Genomic DNA, 12525 nt, shown 5'->3' with positions numbered 1-12525 from the left:
ATATGGTACTGGCATTAAAAACAGACATATAGGCCAGTGGAACAAAATAGAGAGCCCAGTAATAAATCCAAACACATACGATCAACTAATTTTTTGCCAAGGGTTCAATGACAGTACAATGCAGAAAGGATAGTCTTTTCATTAATTGGGGCTAGGAAAACTGAATTTCCACAATGCAAAAGAATGAAATTGAACCCTTATCTTACACCATACCTAAAAATCAACTCAAAGTAGATAAAATACCTAAATAAAAGACCTGAAACTATAAAACTTCTATAAGAGAATATAGGTAGAAATCTGAACATCAGTCTTGGCAATGATTTTGTGGCTATCACTCCAAAACCTTAGGCCAAAAAGCAAAAATAAATAAATGGGATTATATCAAACTAAAAGCTTCTGCATAGCAAAGGAAACAATCAACAAAATGAAATGCAGCCTATGGTTTGGGAAAATATATTTGCAAACCATATATCTGATAAGAAGTTAGTATCCAAAATTTGTAAATAATCCATACAACTCAATAGTGGAAAAACACCCAATTTAAAATGGGCAAAATACCTGAATAAACATTTCTTTTTAAAAAACTTAAAAATGACCAACTGGTATATGGAAAGGTGTTCAACATTATTAATCATGAGGGAAATGCAACTCAAAATCTCTATAATAAACCACTTCACACCCCTCAGGATGGCAATTATCAAAAAGTCAAAGATAAATGTTGGCAAGGTTATAGAGAAAAGGTACTTGCACACTGTTAGTGGGAAGGGAGACTGGTACAGCCATTATGGAAAACAGTATGGAGGTTCCCCAAAAAGTTAAAAATGGAACTACCATATGTCTCAGCAATTCCTCTTCTGGCATATACCCAAAGGAAATGAAACAACAAACTTCCAAAAAACATCAGCACTCCCATGTTTATTGCAGCATTATTCGCAATATCCAAGATATGGAAAAAACTTAAGTGTCCATCTACAGATGAGTGGATAAAGAAACTATGCCACATATATGCAATGGAATATTATTCAACCCTATAAAGAAACAAGATCTTGCCATTTACCACAGCATGGATGAGCCTGGAGGACATTCTGCTGAGTGAAACAAGCCAGATACAGAAAGAAAAATATTGCATGATCTCACTTACATGTGGAATATTTTTTAAAAAAAACAAATATACAGAGATAGATAACAAAACAGTATTTACCAAAGGTGAGGGGAAGGGGAAATGGAGAAACATAGATTAGAGGATACAAATAGCAAGTATGAAGGATAAACAGGTCTAAAGATCTAATATACCATGTGAAAATGATAGGTGATAAGAACCGTATGGGAGTCATGCTAAATGAGTAGATTTCAGCTGCTCTTGCTACAAAAGCAAAAAAAAAAAAAAAAAAAGTAAATATGTGTTATTATGGATGTGTTAATTTGCTTCACTGTAGTAAACTTTTTAATATCTATATGTGTCCCATAACATCATGCTGTGTACCTTAAATATGCAATAAAATTTATTTTTTAAAAAAAAGGCTTTGATCATACCACCTAATTTTTTTATTCTTCATCCCCAAAACAGTCTTTGAAAATGATAAAACAGATGAGAGTATGAATAAATTGCTGTCAGAAAGCTATTGTTTGAGCATGATACTCCATTATGGGCACCTAGAAGACCTTGCTTTGGGCTGGTTGGTTATTTAGGAACTTTTGCAAGGTCCCCTCTGAATTCATGTTCTTCCAGCTGCCTTGACCCCAGAAGCACATCTTCATTTATGTTACCTGCTGGGCTGTCCAGCATTCCGTCAATGAGCAACATTGTCATGTTGGTCAAGCCTTGATTCTCTCTCTTTTTTTTTTTTTTTTTTTTTTTTTTTAATACTTTAAGTTCTGGGGAACATGTGCAGAAGGTGCAGTTTTGTCACATAGTGGTTTGCTGGCATGGTGGTTTGCTGCACCCATCAACCCATCACCTACATTAGGTATTTCTCCTAATGTTATCCCTCCCCTAGCCCCCCCACCCCATGACAGAACCCAGTGTGTGATGTTCCCATCTCTTACGTCCATGTGTTCTCATTATTCAACTCCCACTTATGAATGAGAAAATGCAGTGTTTGGTTTTCCGTTCTTATGATAGTTTGCAGAGAATGATGGTTTCCAGCTTCATCCATGTCCCTGCAAATGACATGAACTCATCCTTTTTTATGGCTGCATAGTATTCCATGGTGTATATTTGCCACAGTTTCTTTATCCAGTCTATTACTGATGGACATTTGGGTTGGTTCCAAGTCTTTGCTATTGTGAATAGTGCCGTAATAAACACATGTGTGCACGTGTCTTTATAGTAGAATGATTTATAATCCTTTGGGTATATACCCACAAAGGGGATTGCTGGGTTAAATGGTATTTCTAGTTCTAGATCTTTGAGGAATTGCCACACTGTCTTCTACCATGTTTGAACTAATTTACACTCCCACTAATAGTGTAAAAGCATTCCTATTTCTCCACATCCTCTCCAGGATCTGTTGTTTCCTGGCTTTTTAATGATTGCCATTCTAACTGGCATGACATGGTATCTCATTGTGGTTTGATTTGCATTTCTCTAATGACCAGTGATGATGAGCATTTTTTCGTATGTCTGTTGGCTGCATAACTGTCTTCTTTTGAGAAGTGTCTGTTCATATATTTTGCCCACTTTTCGATGGGGTTGTTTTTTTCTTGTATATTTGTTTAAGTTCTTTGTAGATTCTGGATGTTAGCCCATTTGTTGGATGAACAGATTGCAGAAAATATTCTCCCATTCTGTAGGTTGCCTGTTCACTCTGATGATAGTTTCTTTTGCTGTGCTCTTTAGTTTAATTAGATCCCATTTGTCAATTTTGGCTTTTGTTGCCATTGCTTTTGGTGTTTTAGACATGAAGTCTTTGCCCATGCCTATGTCCTGAATGGCATTGCCCAGGTTCTCTTCTAGGATTTTTATGATCATAGGTTTTACATTTAAGTCTTTGATCCATCTTGAGTTGATTTTTGTATAAGGTGTAAGGAAGGGGTCCAGTTTCACTTTTCTGCATATGGTTAGCCAGCTTCGCCAACACCATTTATTAAATAGGGAATCTTTTTGCCATTGCTTGCTTGTGCCATTTGTCAATGATCAGATGGTTGTAGATGTGTGGTGCTATTTCCGAGGCCTCTGTTCTGTTACATTGGTCTATATATCTGTTTTGGTACCAGTACTATGCTGTTTTGGTACCAGTAACATACTGTTGTGATTACTGCAGCCTTGTAGTATAGTTTGAAGTCAGGTAGTGTGATGACTCCAGCTTTGTTCCTTTGGCTTAGGATTGTCTTGGCTATGCGGTCTCTTTTTTGGCTCCATATGAAGTTTAAAGTAGTTTTTTCCAATTCTGTGAAGAAAGTCAGTGGTAACTTGATGGGGACAGCATTGAATCTATAAATTACTTTGGGTATTATGGCCATTTTCACGATATTGATTCTTCCTATCCATGAGCATGGAATGTTTTTCCATTTGTTTGTGTCCTCTCTTATTTCCTTGAGCAGTTATTTGTAGTTCTCCCTGAAGAGGTCCTTCATATCCCTTGTAAGTTGGATTCCTAGGTATTTTATTCTCTTGGTAGTAATTGTGAATGGGAGCTGACTCATGATTTGGCTCTCTGTTTGTCTGTTCTTGGTGGATAGAAACGCTTGTGATTTTTGCACATTGATTTTGTATCTGAGACTTTGCTGAAGTTGCTTACCAGCTTAAGTAGATTTGGGGCTGAGATGATGGGGTTTTCTAAATATATAATCATATCATCTGCAAAGAGAGACAATTTGACTTCTTCTCTTTCTATTTGAATACCCTTTATTTATTTCTCTTGCCTGACTGCCCTGGCCAGAACTTCCAACACTATGTTGAATAGGAGTGGTGAGAGAGGGCATCCTTGTCTTGTGCCAGTTTTCAAAGGGAATGCTTCCAGTTTTTATGCATTCAGTATGATATTGGCCGTGGGTTTGTCATAAATAGCTCTTATCATTTTGAGATATATTCCATCAATGCCTAGTTTATTGAGAACTTTTAGCATGAAGGGGTGTTGAATTTTGTTGAAGGCCTTTTCTGCATCTATTGAGATAATCATGTGGTTTTTGTCATTGGTTCTGTTTATGTGATGGATTACATTTATCAATTTGCATATGTTGAATCAGCCTTGCATCCCAGATATAAAGCTGACTTGATCATGGTGGATAAGCTTTTTGATGTGCTGCTGGATTTGGTTTGCCAGTATTTTATTAAGAATTTTTGCATCGATACTCATCAGAGATATTGGCCAGAAGTTTTCTTTTTTTGTTGTGTCTCTGCCAGGTTTTGGTATCAGGATGATGCTGGCCTCATAAAATGAGTTAGGGAGGATTCCCTCTTTTTTCTATTGATTGGAGTAGTTTCAGAAGTAATGGTACCAGCTCTTCTTTGTACCTCTGGTAGAATTTGTCTGTGCATCCGTCTGGTCCTGGACTTTTTTTGGTTGGTAGGCTATTAATTACTGCCTCAGTTTCAGAACTTTTTATTGATTTATGCAGGGATTCGAATTCCTTCTGGTTTAGACTTGGGAGGATGTATGTGTCCAGGAATTTATTCATTTCTTCTAAATTGTCTAGTTTATTTGCATAGAAGGGTTTATAGTATTCTCTGATGGTAGTTTGTATTTCTGTGAGATCAGTGGTGGCATCCCCTATATCATTTTTTATTGCACCTATTTGATTCTTCTCTCTTTTCCTCTTTATTAGTCTGGCTAGTGGTCTATCCATTCTGTTGATCTTTTCAAAAAACCAGCTCCTGAATTCATTGATTTTTTTAAGGGTTTTTTGTGTCTCTATCCTCTTCAGTTCTGCTCTGATCTTAGTTATTTCTTGTCTTCTGCTAGATTTTGAATTTGTATGCTGTTGCTTCTCTAGTTCTTTTAATTGTGATGTTAGAGTGTCAATTTTAGGTCTTTCCTGCTTTCTCTTGTGGGCATTTAGTGCTATAAATTTCCCTCTACACAGTGCTTTAAATGTATCCCAGAGATTCCGGTATGTTGTATCTTTGTCCTCATTGGTTTCAAAGAACATCTTTATTTCAGCCTTCATTTTGTTATTTACCCAGTGGTCATTCAGGAGCAGATTGTTCAGTTTCCATGTAGTCGTGCAGTTTCTTAATCCTGAGTTCTAATTAGATTGCACCGTGGTCTGAGGGACTCTTTGTTAAAATTTCCATTCTTTTGTAATTGCTGAGGGATTTTTTACTTCCAATTATGTGGTCAACTTTAGAATAAGTATGATGAGGTGCTGAAAAGAATGTATATTCTGTTGATTTGGGGTGGAAAGTTCTGTAGATGTCTATTAGGTCTGCTTGGCCCAGAGCTGAGTTCAAGTCCTGAATATCCTTGTTAATTTTCTGTTTCATTGATCTGTCTAATATTGACAGTGGGGTGTTAAAGTCTCCCACTATTATTGTGTAGGAATCTAAGTCTCTTTGCAGGTCTCTAAGAACTTGCTTTATGGATCTGGGTGCCCCTGTATTGGGTGCATATATATTTAGGATAGCTCTTCTTGCTGCATTGATCCCTTTACCATTATGTAATGTCCTTCTTTGTCCCTTTTGATCTTTGTTGGTTTAAAGTCTGCTTTTACCAGAGATTAGGATTACAACTCCTGCTCTTTTTTTTTTTTTTTTTTTTTTTTTTTTTTGCTTTCCATTTGCTTGGTAAATTTTCCTCCATCCCTTTATTTTGAGCCTATATGTGTCTTTGCACATGAGACGGGTCTCCTGAGTACAGCACAGTGATGGGTCTTGACTCTTTATCCAATTTGTTAGTCTGTGTCTTTTAATTGGGGCATTTAGCCGATTTACATTTAAGGTTAATATTGTTATATGTTAATTTAATCCTGTCATTATGAAGCTAGCTGGTTGTTTTTGTTTTGCCCATTAGTTGATGCAGTTTCTTCATAGTGTCGATATTCTTTACAATTTGGTATGTTTTTGCAATGGTTGGTACCAGTTGTTCCTTTCCATGTTTAGTGCTTTCTTCAGGAGCTCTCGTAAGGCAGGACTGGTAGTGACAAAATCTCTCAGCATTTGCTTGTCTGTAAAGGATTTTATTTCTCCTTTGCTTATGAAGCCTAGTTTGGCTGGATATGAAATTCTGGGTTGAAAATTCTTTGCTTTAAGAATGTTGAATATTGGCCCCCACTCTCTTCTGGCTTGTAAGGTTTCTGCAGAGACATCCACTGCTAGTCTGATGGGCTTCCCTTTGTGGGTAACCTGAGCTTTCTCTCTGGTTGCCCTTAATATTTTTTCCTTCATTTCAACCTTGATGAATCTGACAATTATGTGTCTTGGAGTTGCTCTTCTCAAGGAGTATTTTTGTGGTGTTTTCTGTATTTCCTGAATTTGAATGTTGGCCTGTTTTGCTAGGTTGAGGAAGTTCTCCTGGATAATATCCTGAAGAGTGTTTTCCAACTTGGTTCCATTCTCCTCATCACTTTCAGGTACACCAATCAAATGTAGATTTGGTCTTTTCACATAGTCCCATATTTCTTGGAGGCTTTGTTCATTCCTTTTTATTCCTTTTTCTCTAATCTTGTCTTCTCTCTTTATTTCATTAAGTTGATCTTCAATCACTGATATCCTTTCTTTCACTTGATTGATTTGGCTATTGAAACTTGTGTATGCTTCACGAAGTTCTCATGCTGTGTTTTTCAGCTCCATCAGGTCATTTATGTTCTTCTCTACACTGGTTATTCTAGTTAGCAATTCATCTAACCTTTTTTCAAAGTTCTTTGCTTTCTTGTATTGGGTTAGAACATGCTCCTTTAGCTTGGAGAATTTTGTTATTACCGACCTTCTGAAGCCTATTTCTGTCAATCCATCAAACTCATTCTGGTTTTTGGAATTTTCAGCCTTTTTGCTCTGGTTTCTCCCCATCTTTGTGGATTAATCTACCTTTGCTCTTTGATGTTGGTGACCTTCGGATGGGGTCTTTGAGTGGACGTGCTATTCCTTTCTGTTTGTTAGTTTTCCATCCGACAGTCAGTTCCCTCTGCTGCCAGTCTGCTGGAGTTTGCTGGAGGTCCACTCCCGACCCTGTTTGCCTGGGTATCACCAGTGGAGGCTGCAGAACAGCAAAGACTGCTGCCTAATCTTTCCTCTGGAAGCTTCGTCCCAGAGGAGCACCTTCCAGATGCCAGCCAGAACTGTATGAGGTGTCTGTCGGCCCCTACTGCGAGGTGTCTCCCAGTCAGGATACACGGGGGTCAGGGGCCCACTTGATGAGGCAGTCTGACCCTTAGCAGAGCTCAAACGCTGTGCTGGGAGGTCCACTGCTCTCTCAGAGCTGTCAGGCAGGGATGTTTGAGTCTACTGAAGCTGCACCCACAGCCTCCCCTTTCCCCAGGTGCTCTGTCCCAGGGAGATGGGAGTTTTATCTATAAGTCCCTGACTGGGGCTGCTGCCTTTTTTTCAGAGATGCCCTGCTCAGAGAAGAGAAGTCCTGCAGTCTGACCAAATCAGCCTTGCGGAGCTGTAGTGGGCTCCGCCCAGTTTGAACTTCCTGGCTGCTTTGTTTACACCGTGAGCCTAAAACTGCCTACTCAAGCCTCAACAGTGGTGGACATCCCTTCCCCGACCAACCTCGAGCATCCCAGGTCAGTCTCAGACTGCGGCTGTGCTGGCAGCAAGAATTTCAAGCCAGTGGATTTTAGTTTGCTGGGCTCCATGGGAGTGGGACCCGCCGAGCCAGACCACTTGGCTCCCTGGCTTCAACACCCCTTTCCAGGGGAGTGAACAGTTCTGTCTCGCTGGTGATCCAAGCACCACTGGGTATGGAAAAAAAGAATTCCTGCAGCTAGTTTGGTGTCTGCCCAAATGGCAACCCAGTTTTGTGCCTGAAACTCAGGGACCTGGTGGGGTAGGCACTGCGGGGAATCTCCCGGTTTGTGGGTTGTGAAGACTGTGGGATAAGCGCAGTATCTGTGCTGGAGTTCCTCAGGCTCAGTCCCTCATGGCTTCCCTTAGGTAGGGGAGAAAATTCCCCCACCCTTTGCGCTTCCCAGGTGAAGCAATGCCCCACCCTACTTCGGCTCACCCTCCATGGGCTGCACCCGCTGTCCAACCAGTCCCAGTGAGATGAATTGGGTACCTTAGTTGGAAATGCAGAAATCACACACCTTCTGCGTCGATCTAGCTGGGACCTGCAGACCAGAGCTGTTCCTATTCAGCCATCTTGCCAGCAGTCTCCAAGTCTTGATTCTAAGTGTCTCTCCAGGGCCTCTCTTCTGCCACCTGTGCAGCCCCAGTCCACTCCTCTTCACAGCAGTGGTTTGCGTGATGTCTCAGCATGTAACCAGGCTCTTCCTGTTGATTTGGGCAGCAACAAGCATAACTTCGTTGTTTGATTCCCTTTCCCTCAGTGAATGATTACTGGACTCTACAGGAGACACTAATAAAATTGCTAAAGATGTTAGAAAGAACAATAGTGTATCTCTGTCTTGAGAGTGAAAACAGAAGGGTACATTATGACCGTGAGTATTCAGCCATCTCATTTGGTCTTAGCCAGAAACATCTCTGAACCTCCCAAATGACATAATCAATCTTATTGATAATTCACTCTGACAAACAGACTCACTAAATAGTCTTCTTCTTAATAAAAATTTGCAAAAACTCCTTGGTTAATAGTACTTCATTTAATGGCCACAAAACCCTTTGATAACACACTATTTTTAAAGATTACCAAAAGTGAAGTTCAGTGGAATTAAGTGATTTGGCTAAAGCTTCATGGCTGATAGATGGCAGGGCCAGGTCATTTGAATCTAAATCCCACCTTCTCTTTACTGCCTCTGCTGTAAATAATGAAATTCACTGGCTTTATACTGCTGTGTTAATTTTATGACTGTATTGGTATAATATTGGGAAAAAAAGTTTTTAAATGTTGCATGCTGTGCTATCTCCTCACAAATCTATGGAGGTTAAAAAGAATAAAAAGGAGTCATAGAAGAGGGGAAATAGCATGGGATTTAGGGTCCGACTAGTCTGAGCCAGAATCCTCACTACTTATGTGACTTTAGGCAAAGTACTCAACAACTGTGGACTTCAGTTTTCTCATAAAATGGAGACAACAATTCCTACTGAATACATGTGTTATGAGAATTAGAAATTATAACAAAATAAAAAGAATGTCTTATATCCATGGCACCTAATAAATACTAGCTTTTATTAGCTATTGTATTCACTAACTTCAATATCATTTTATTTAAATAAATAAAAGGTAGGGATTTCATACAATCCCAGAATAATCTGTGAGTTTGGGATCTGACTTAGAAGGTGTAGTGTACAAAATAACAGAAAACAGGCCTTGCATCTTTACAGATGGCAAAAAAAGATGATGTTTTATCTGCTCTTATTAACAACTTAGTTAATGTTTTCCCACTGTCTAGACACTAAACTGTTCTATTGTCTGTGAAAATAAGTTTGGTTTCAGAAATAAGTTCTAGAAATATAGAAACTTAGAAGACATTGGGCAATTTGTTTTGTTAACCATCTGACAGTGATATACTCAATTTTGCATCTGACTTCCCCCCAATCCCTGTCATTGTCAATTACTTTGTACTATATTAGGATTTGGAAAACAGTTAATCAGGTTAGATTGCTAGGCAGCCTTGAATGTGCCTTTGATTTCATCACAAATACATGCTGCTGCATTCATCAATTTTCCCTTTACGTAAGCTTCTTCATTATTGTGATGCTTTACCTTTGGCCATAGCATGCCTGTTTGCTGATTTCCATGTCAGAGAAAAATGTTACATAACTGAAGTACTCGCAGGAATGAGCAACCAAAACTAAGGAGTAGAGTCAAGGTAAAGATGTAACTTAGCAGAAAAGTTCAACTATTCCAAATCTATGAAATCTGTATTAGAAAATGTTATATATCAAGAAAAGGTAACAATGTCTACATTCCACCAGGCCATGTTGCTATGGTTAAAGCAACATAATGGTTTAAGAAGTACAATGAGAATTAAAAAGAAATTTCAAGGATGGGCTCAAAAAATGGATCAAAGAACACTGCAGGTATTGCATGAAGACACTAAAGGTAAGAAAACTATGGCAATATTATTTTATTATGGGCTTTATTTTTTAATTAAAGACTATTCTATTTTTTGTAAGTGAATTTAACAATAATAACTTTGTAGAATATCTGTGTATGAACTAGGAAGACTCACATAATTACTGGTTCTTCATGTCTCTCAGCTACTTCCAGCTGGAAAAGTGAAAATATGAAAGTTGTGTTGGCATTCATCAATGCAGCCAGTTCAGGAAATTCCTGGCACTTGTCCCTGTTTTTCTTGACACTTTTCTGGGTGTCACTTTCTATGTTTAAAATGGAGAGTTTGGACATCTAAAGCTATTTCCAACTCACCATTTGCAAATTTCGTAGCATTTTATATTTAACTCATTTATTATCTATTATGAGCCCCATATTAAACTTTTGAGATAGGTCAGGAAGATATTCTTATCTTCGTTTAACCCACTAAGAAACTGCTCTCCGGAAGCCACTGCCAAGTAAGTCATCCTAAGTTTCACTGCTAAAAACTAGACTGCTAGACAACCTACTACTTTGAAGAAGGCATTTTTAAAAGTGCTATTTTTATTCAATGTGACATGCTGTATTATTGAAATGCAGATATATTTTCAGTCAAACACTAAGATAAAGCAGCTTCTCTGTGACCAAGGATTTAACTTGATTAACTGGCAATTTTGTGTTTAAGGGTAGAAATTAGCAGCTAGACTGTGGAGGGCAATGGTATAATATTTTAAAAGGAGCATTCAGAGAGAATGCAAGAAGGTGTGTCTCTGGAAATGAAAGCACTTTATAACATCAGTGGACAGCCTAGAGCTATGTGAGCTGCTTCTTTCTCATTCAAATTCTTTCTTAGTAACCCTTCTCAAAAATAAAACAGTGCTAGGTGCAGTGGGTGGCCCATGCTTGTTGTCCCAGCTGCTCAGGAGGCTGAGGGAGGAGGAACCCTTGAGGCCAGGAATTTGAGGCCAGCTTGAGCAATATGAAGAATACAGGAGTTCATCCTCGACTCTGTAGGCCAGTCTCTAGAAATACCACCACCAGTCCACCTATGACCTTGGAATTTCAGGTTACAGAAACACAGAGATCCACCCTCAACTTTCCATTAGGGAACTAAGAAAAAGTTGGCCAGCTCCTGACCCCACTGCCACTACCTGTAGTAATTAAAAATACATTTAAAAAATTTGTATACTTTTCCCTTCAAGCAGTAGAGCTTAATTCCCCTCTCCTTGAGAGTTCACTGGACTTAATGACTCTCTTCTTACATAGAAATACGGCAGCCACAGGAAAAATGAAATAAAATTCTGATACAATTTGATCTCTCACTTTTTTTTTTTTTTTTTTTTTTTTTTTTTTTTTTAATTGAAAGAGTTGACAATTTTATTTTCACATTTCCCAATATAAATGAAAACTGCATCTTTTTTGTCCCACTTCTCCCCTCCAAAACTATTCTCTCTTTGATAGGACAGGGGAGCAAGTCTTCCCTATGCTGTTTAGAAAACTCAGTATCACAGCAGCATGATCTCCTGGTGAAGCAGAACAGGTAATATAAAACTGATACAATGAAGCCTCCCCTCTATCCTTATCTGTCTGGTCGAGTCATTCCGGGCCGAGTGGGCACCATCATGGGACGGGCAGGAGGTCTCATCATTGGGGGCCCAGGCATCATTGGCATGTGGCCTCCCATGGGCGGCCTCATTCCAGGAGCAGGTCCCACTGGCATCATCCCAGGAGGAGGAGGGCCCATCATTGGCATCATGGGAGGGCCCCCCATATGGGGTGCTGGCATCATACCAGGGCGAGGAGGACCCGGAAGGCTGGGGGGAGGTGGTATCATCGCCCCTGCAGGAGGAGGAGCAGAGAATGGAGTAGGAGGTATCTTTCCTTGTTGAAATGCAGCCGTTGTTTTGTCAATCAGGCTCTGAGCCTGCTCTTCCATCCATTTCTGATAATAGTCTTTCACATTCTCTTTGTGTTTCCTTCCACTGCAGTGTGTCTTTCTCACAGATGGAGAGTCATGGGTGAGGTATGTATCGCAGTAGTCACAATAAAACTTGGGCATGTTGCTCTGCAGGCCGTTGGCCACTCCGTTACGTGACGCCCGGAAATGACGCTGATCTCTCACTTTTATGTCAAAGCAGAAAGATTAATTCATTTCTTATTTATACTATATTATAACATCATCCCCAATTTTTCAACTGTAATGTGATTTCAAAAATGAAGGCTAACTAGCTATGACAAGCCCACATTACAGTGACTGTGGCCCTTGAGTCATCTGTGGCATCATAAATGTGAACTCAAAGTTATCTTCAAGGTAAAACCAGCCTAATGGTTTTGATGTATATGGTTTTTCTGAATAAACATAAAAATTGATCCTCCCAGTCTTAAAACTTGAGAAAGGTACAATTGTCTTATCTGAATTCCTTTCTCA

At 39.2% G+C, this 12525-nt stretch overlaps 1 protein-coding gene across 1 annotated transcript; it reads right to left on the bottom strand.

Moving 5' to 3' along the window:
- Positions 1 to 11446: 11446 nt before the first annotated feature.
- On the bottom strand, positions 11447 to 12211 carry LOC126952043 (U1 small nuclear ribonucleoprotein C). The gene has a single exon (XM_050786294.1). The coding sequence runs from the start codon at positions 12154 to 12156 to the stop codon at positions 11677 to 11679; it is 480 nt and encodes a 159-aa protein (XP_050642251.1). The 5' UTR covers positions 12157 to 12211; the 3' UTR covers positions 11447 to 11676.
- Positions 12212 to 12525: the final 314 nt, after the last annotated feature.

The sequence above is a fragment of the Macaca thibetana genome, chromosome 4, assembly GCF_024542745.1.
Source record: "Macaca thibetana thibetana isolate TM-01 chromosome 4, ASM2454274v1, whole genome shotgun sequence".
Taxonomy (NCBI): Eukaryota; Metazoa; Chordata; class Mammalia; order Primates; family Cercopithecidae; genus Macaca; species Macaca thibetana.
The sequence above is the reverse complement of the archived record's forward strand: the minus strand, read 5'-3'. Positions and strand labels throughout refer to the sequence as shown.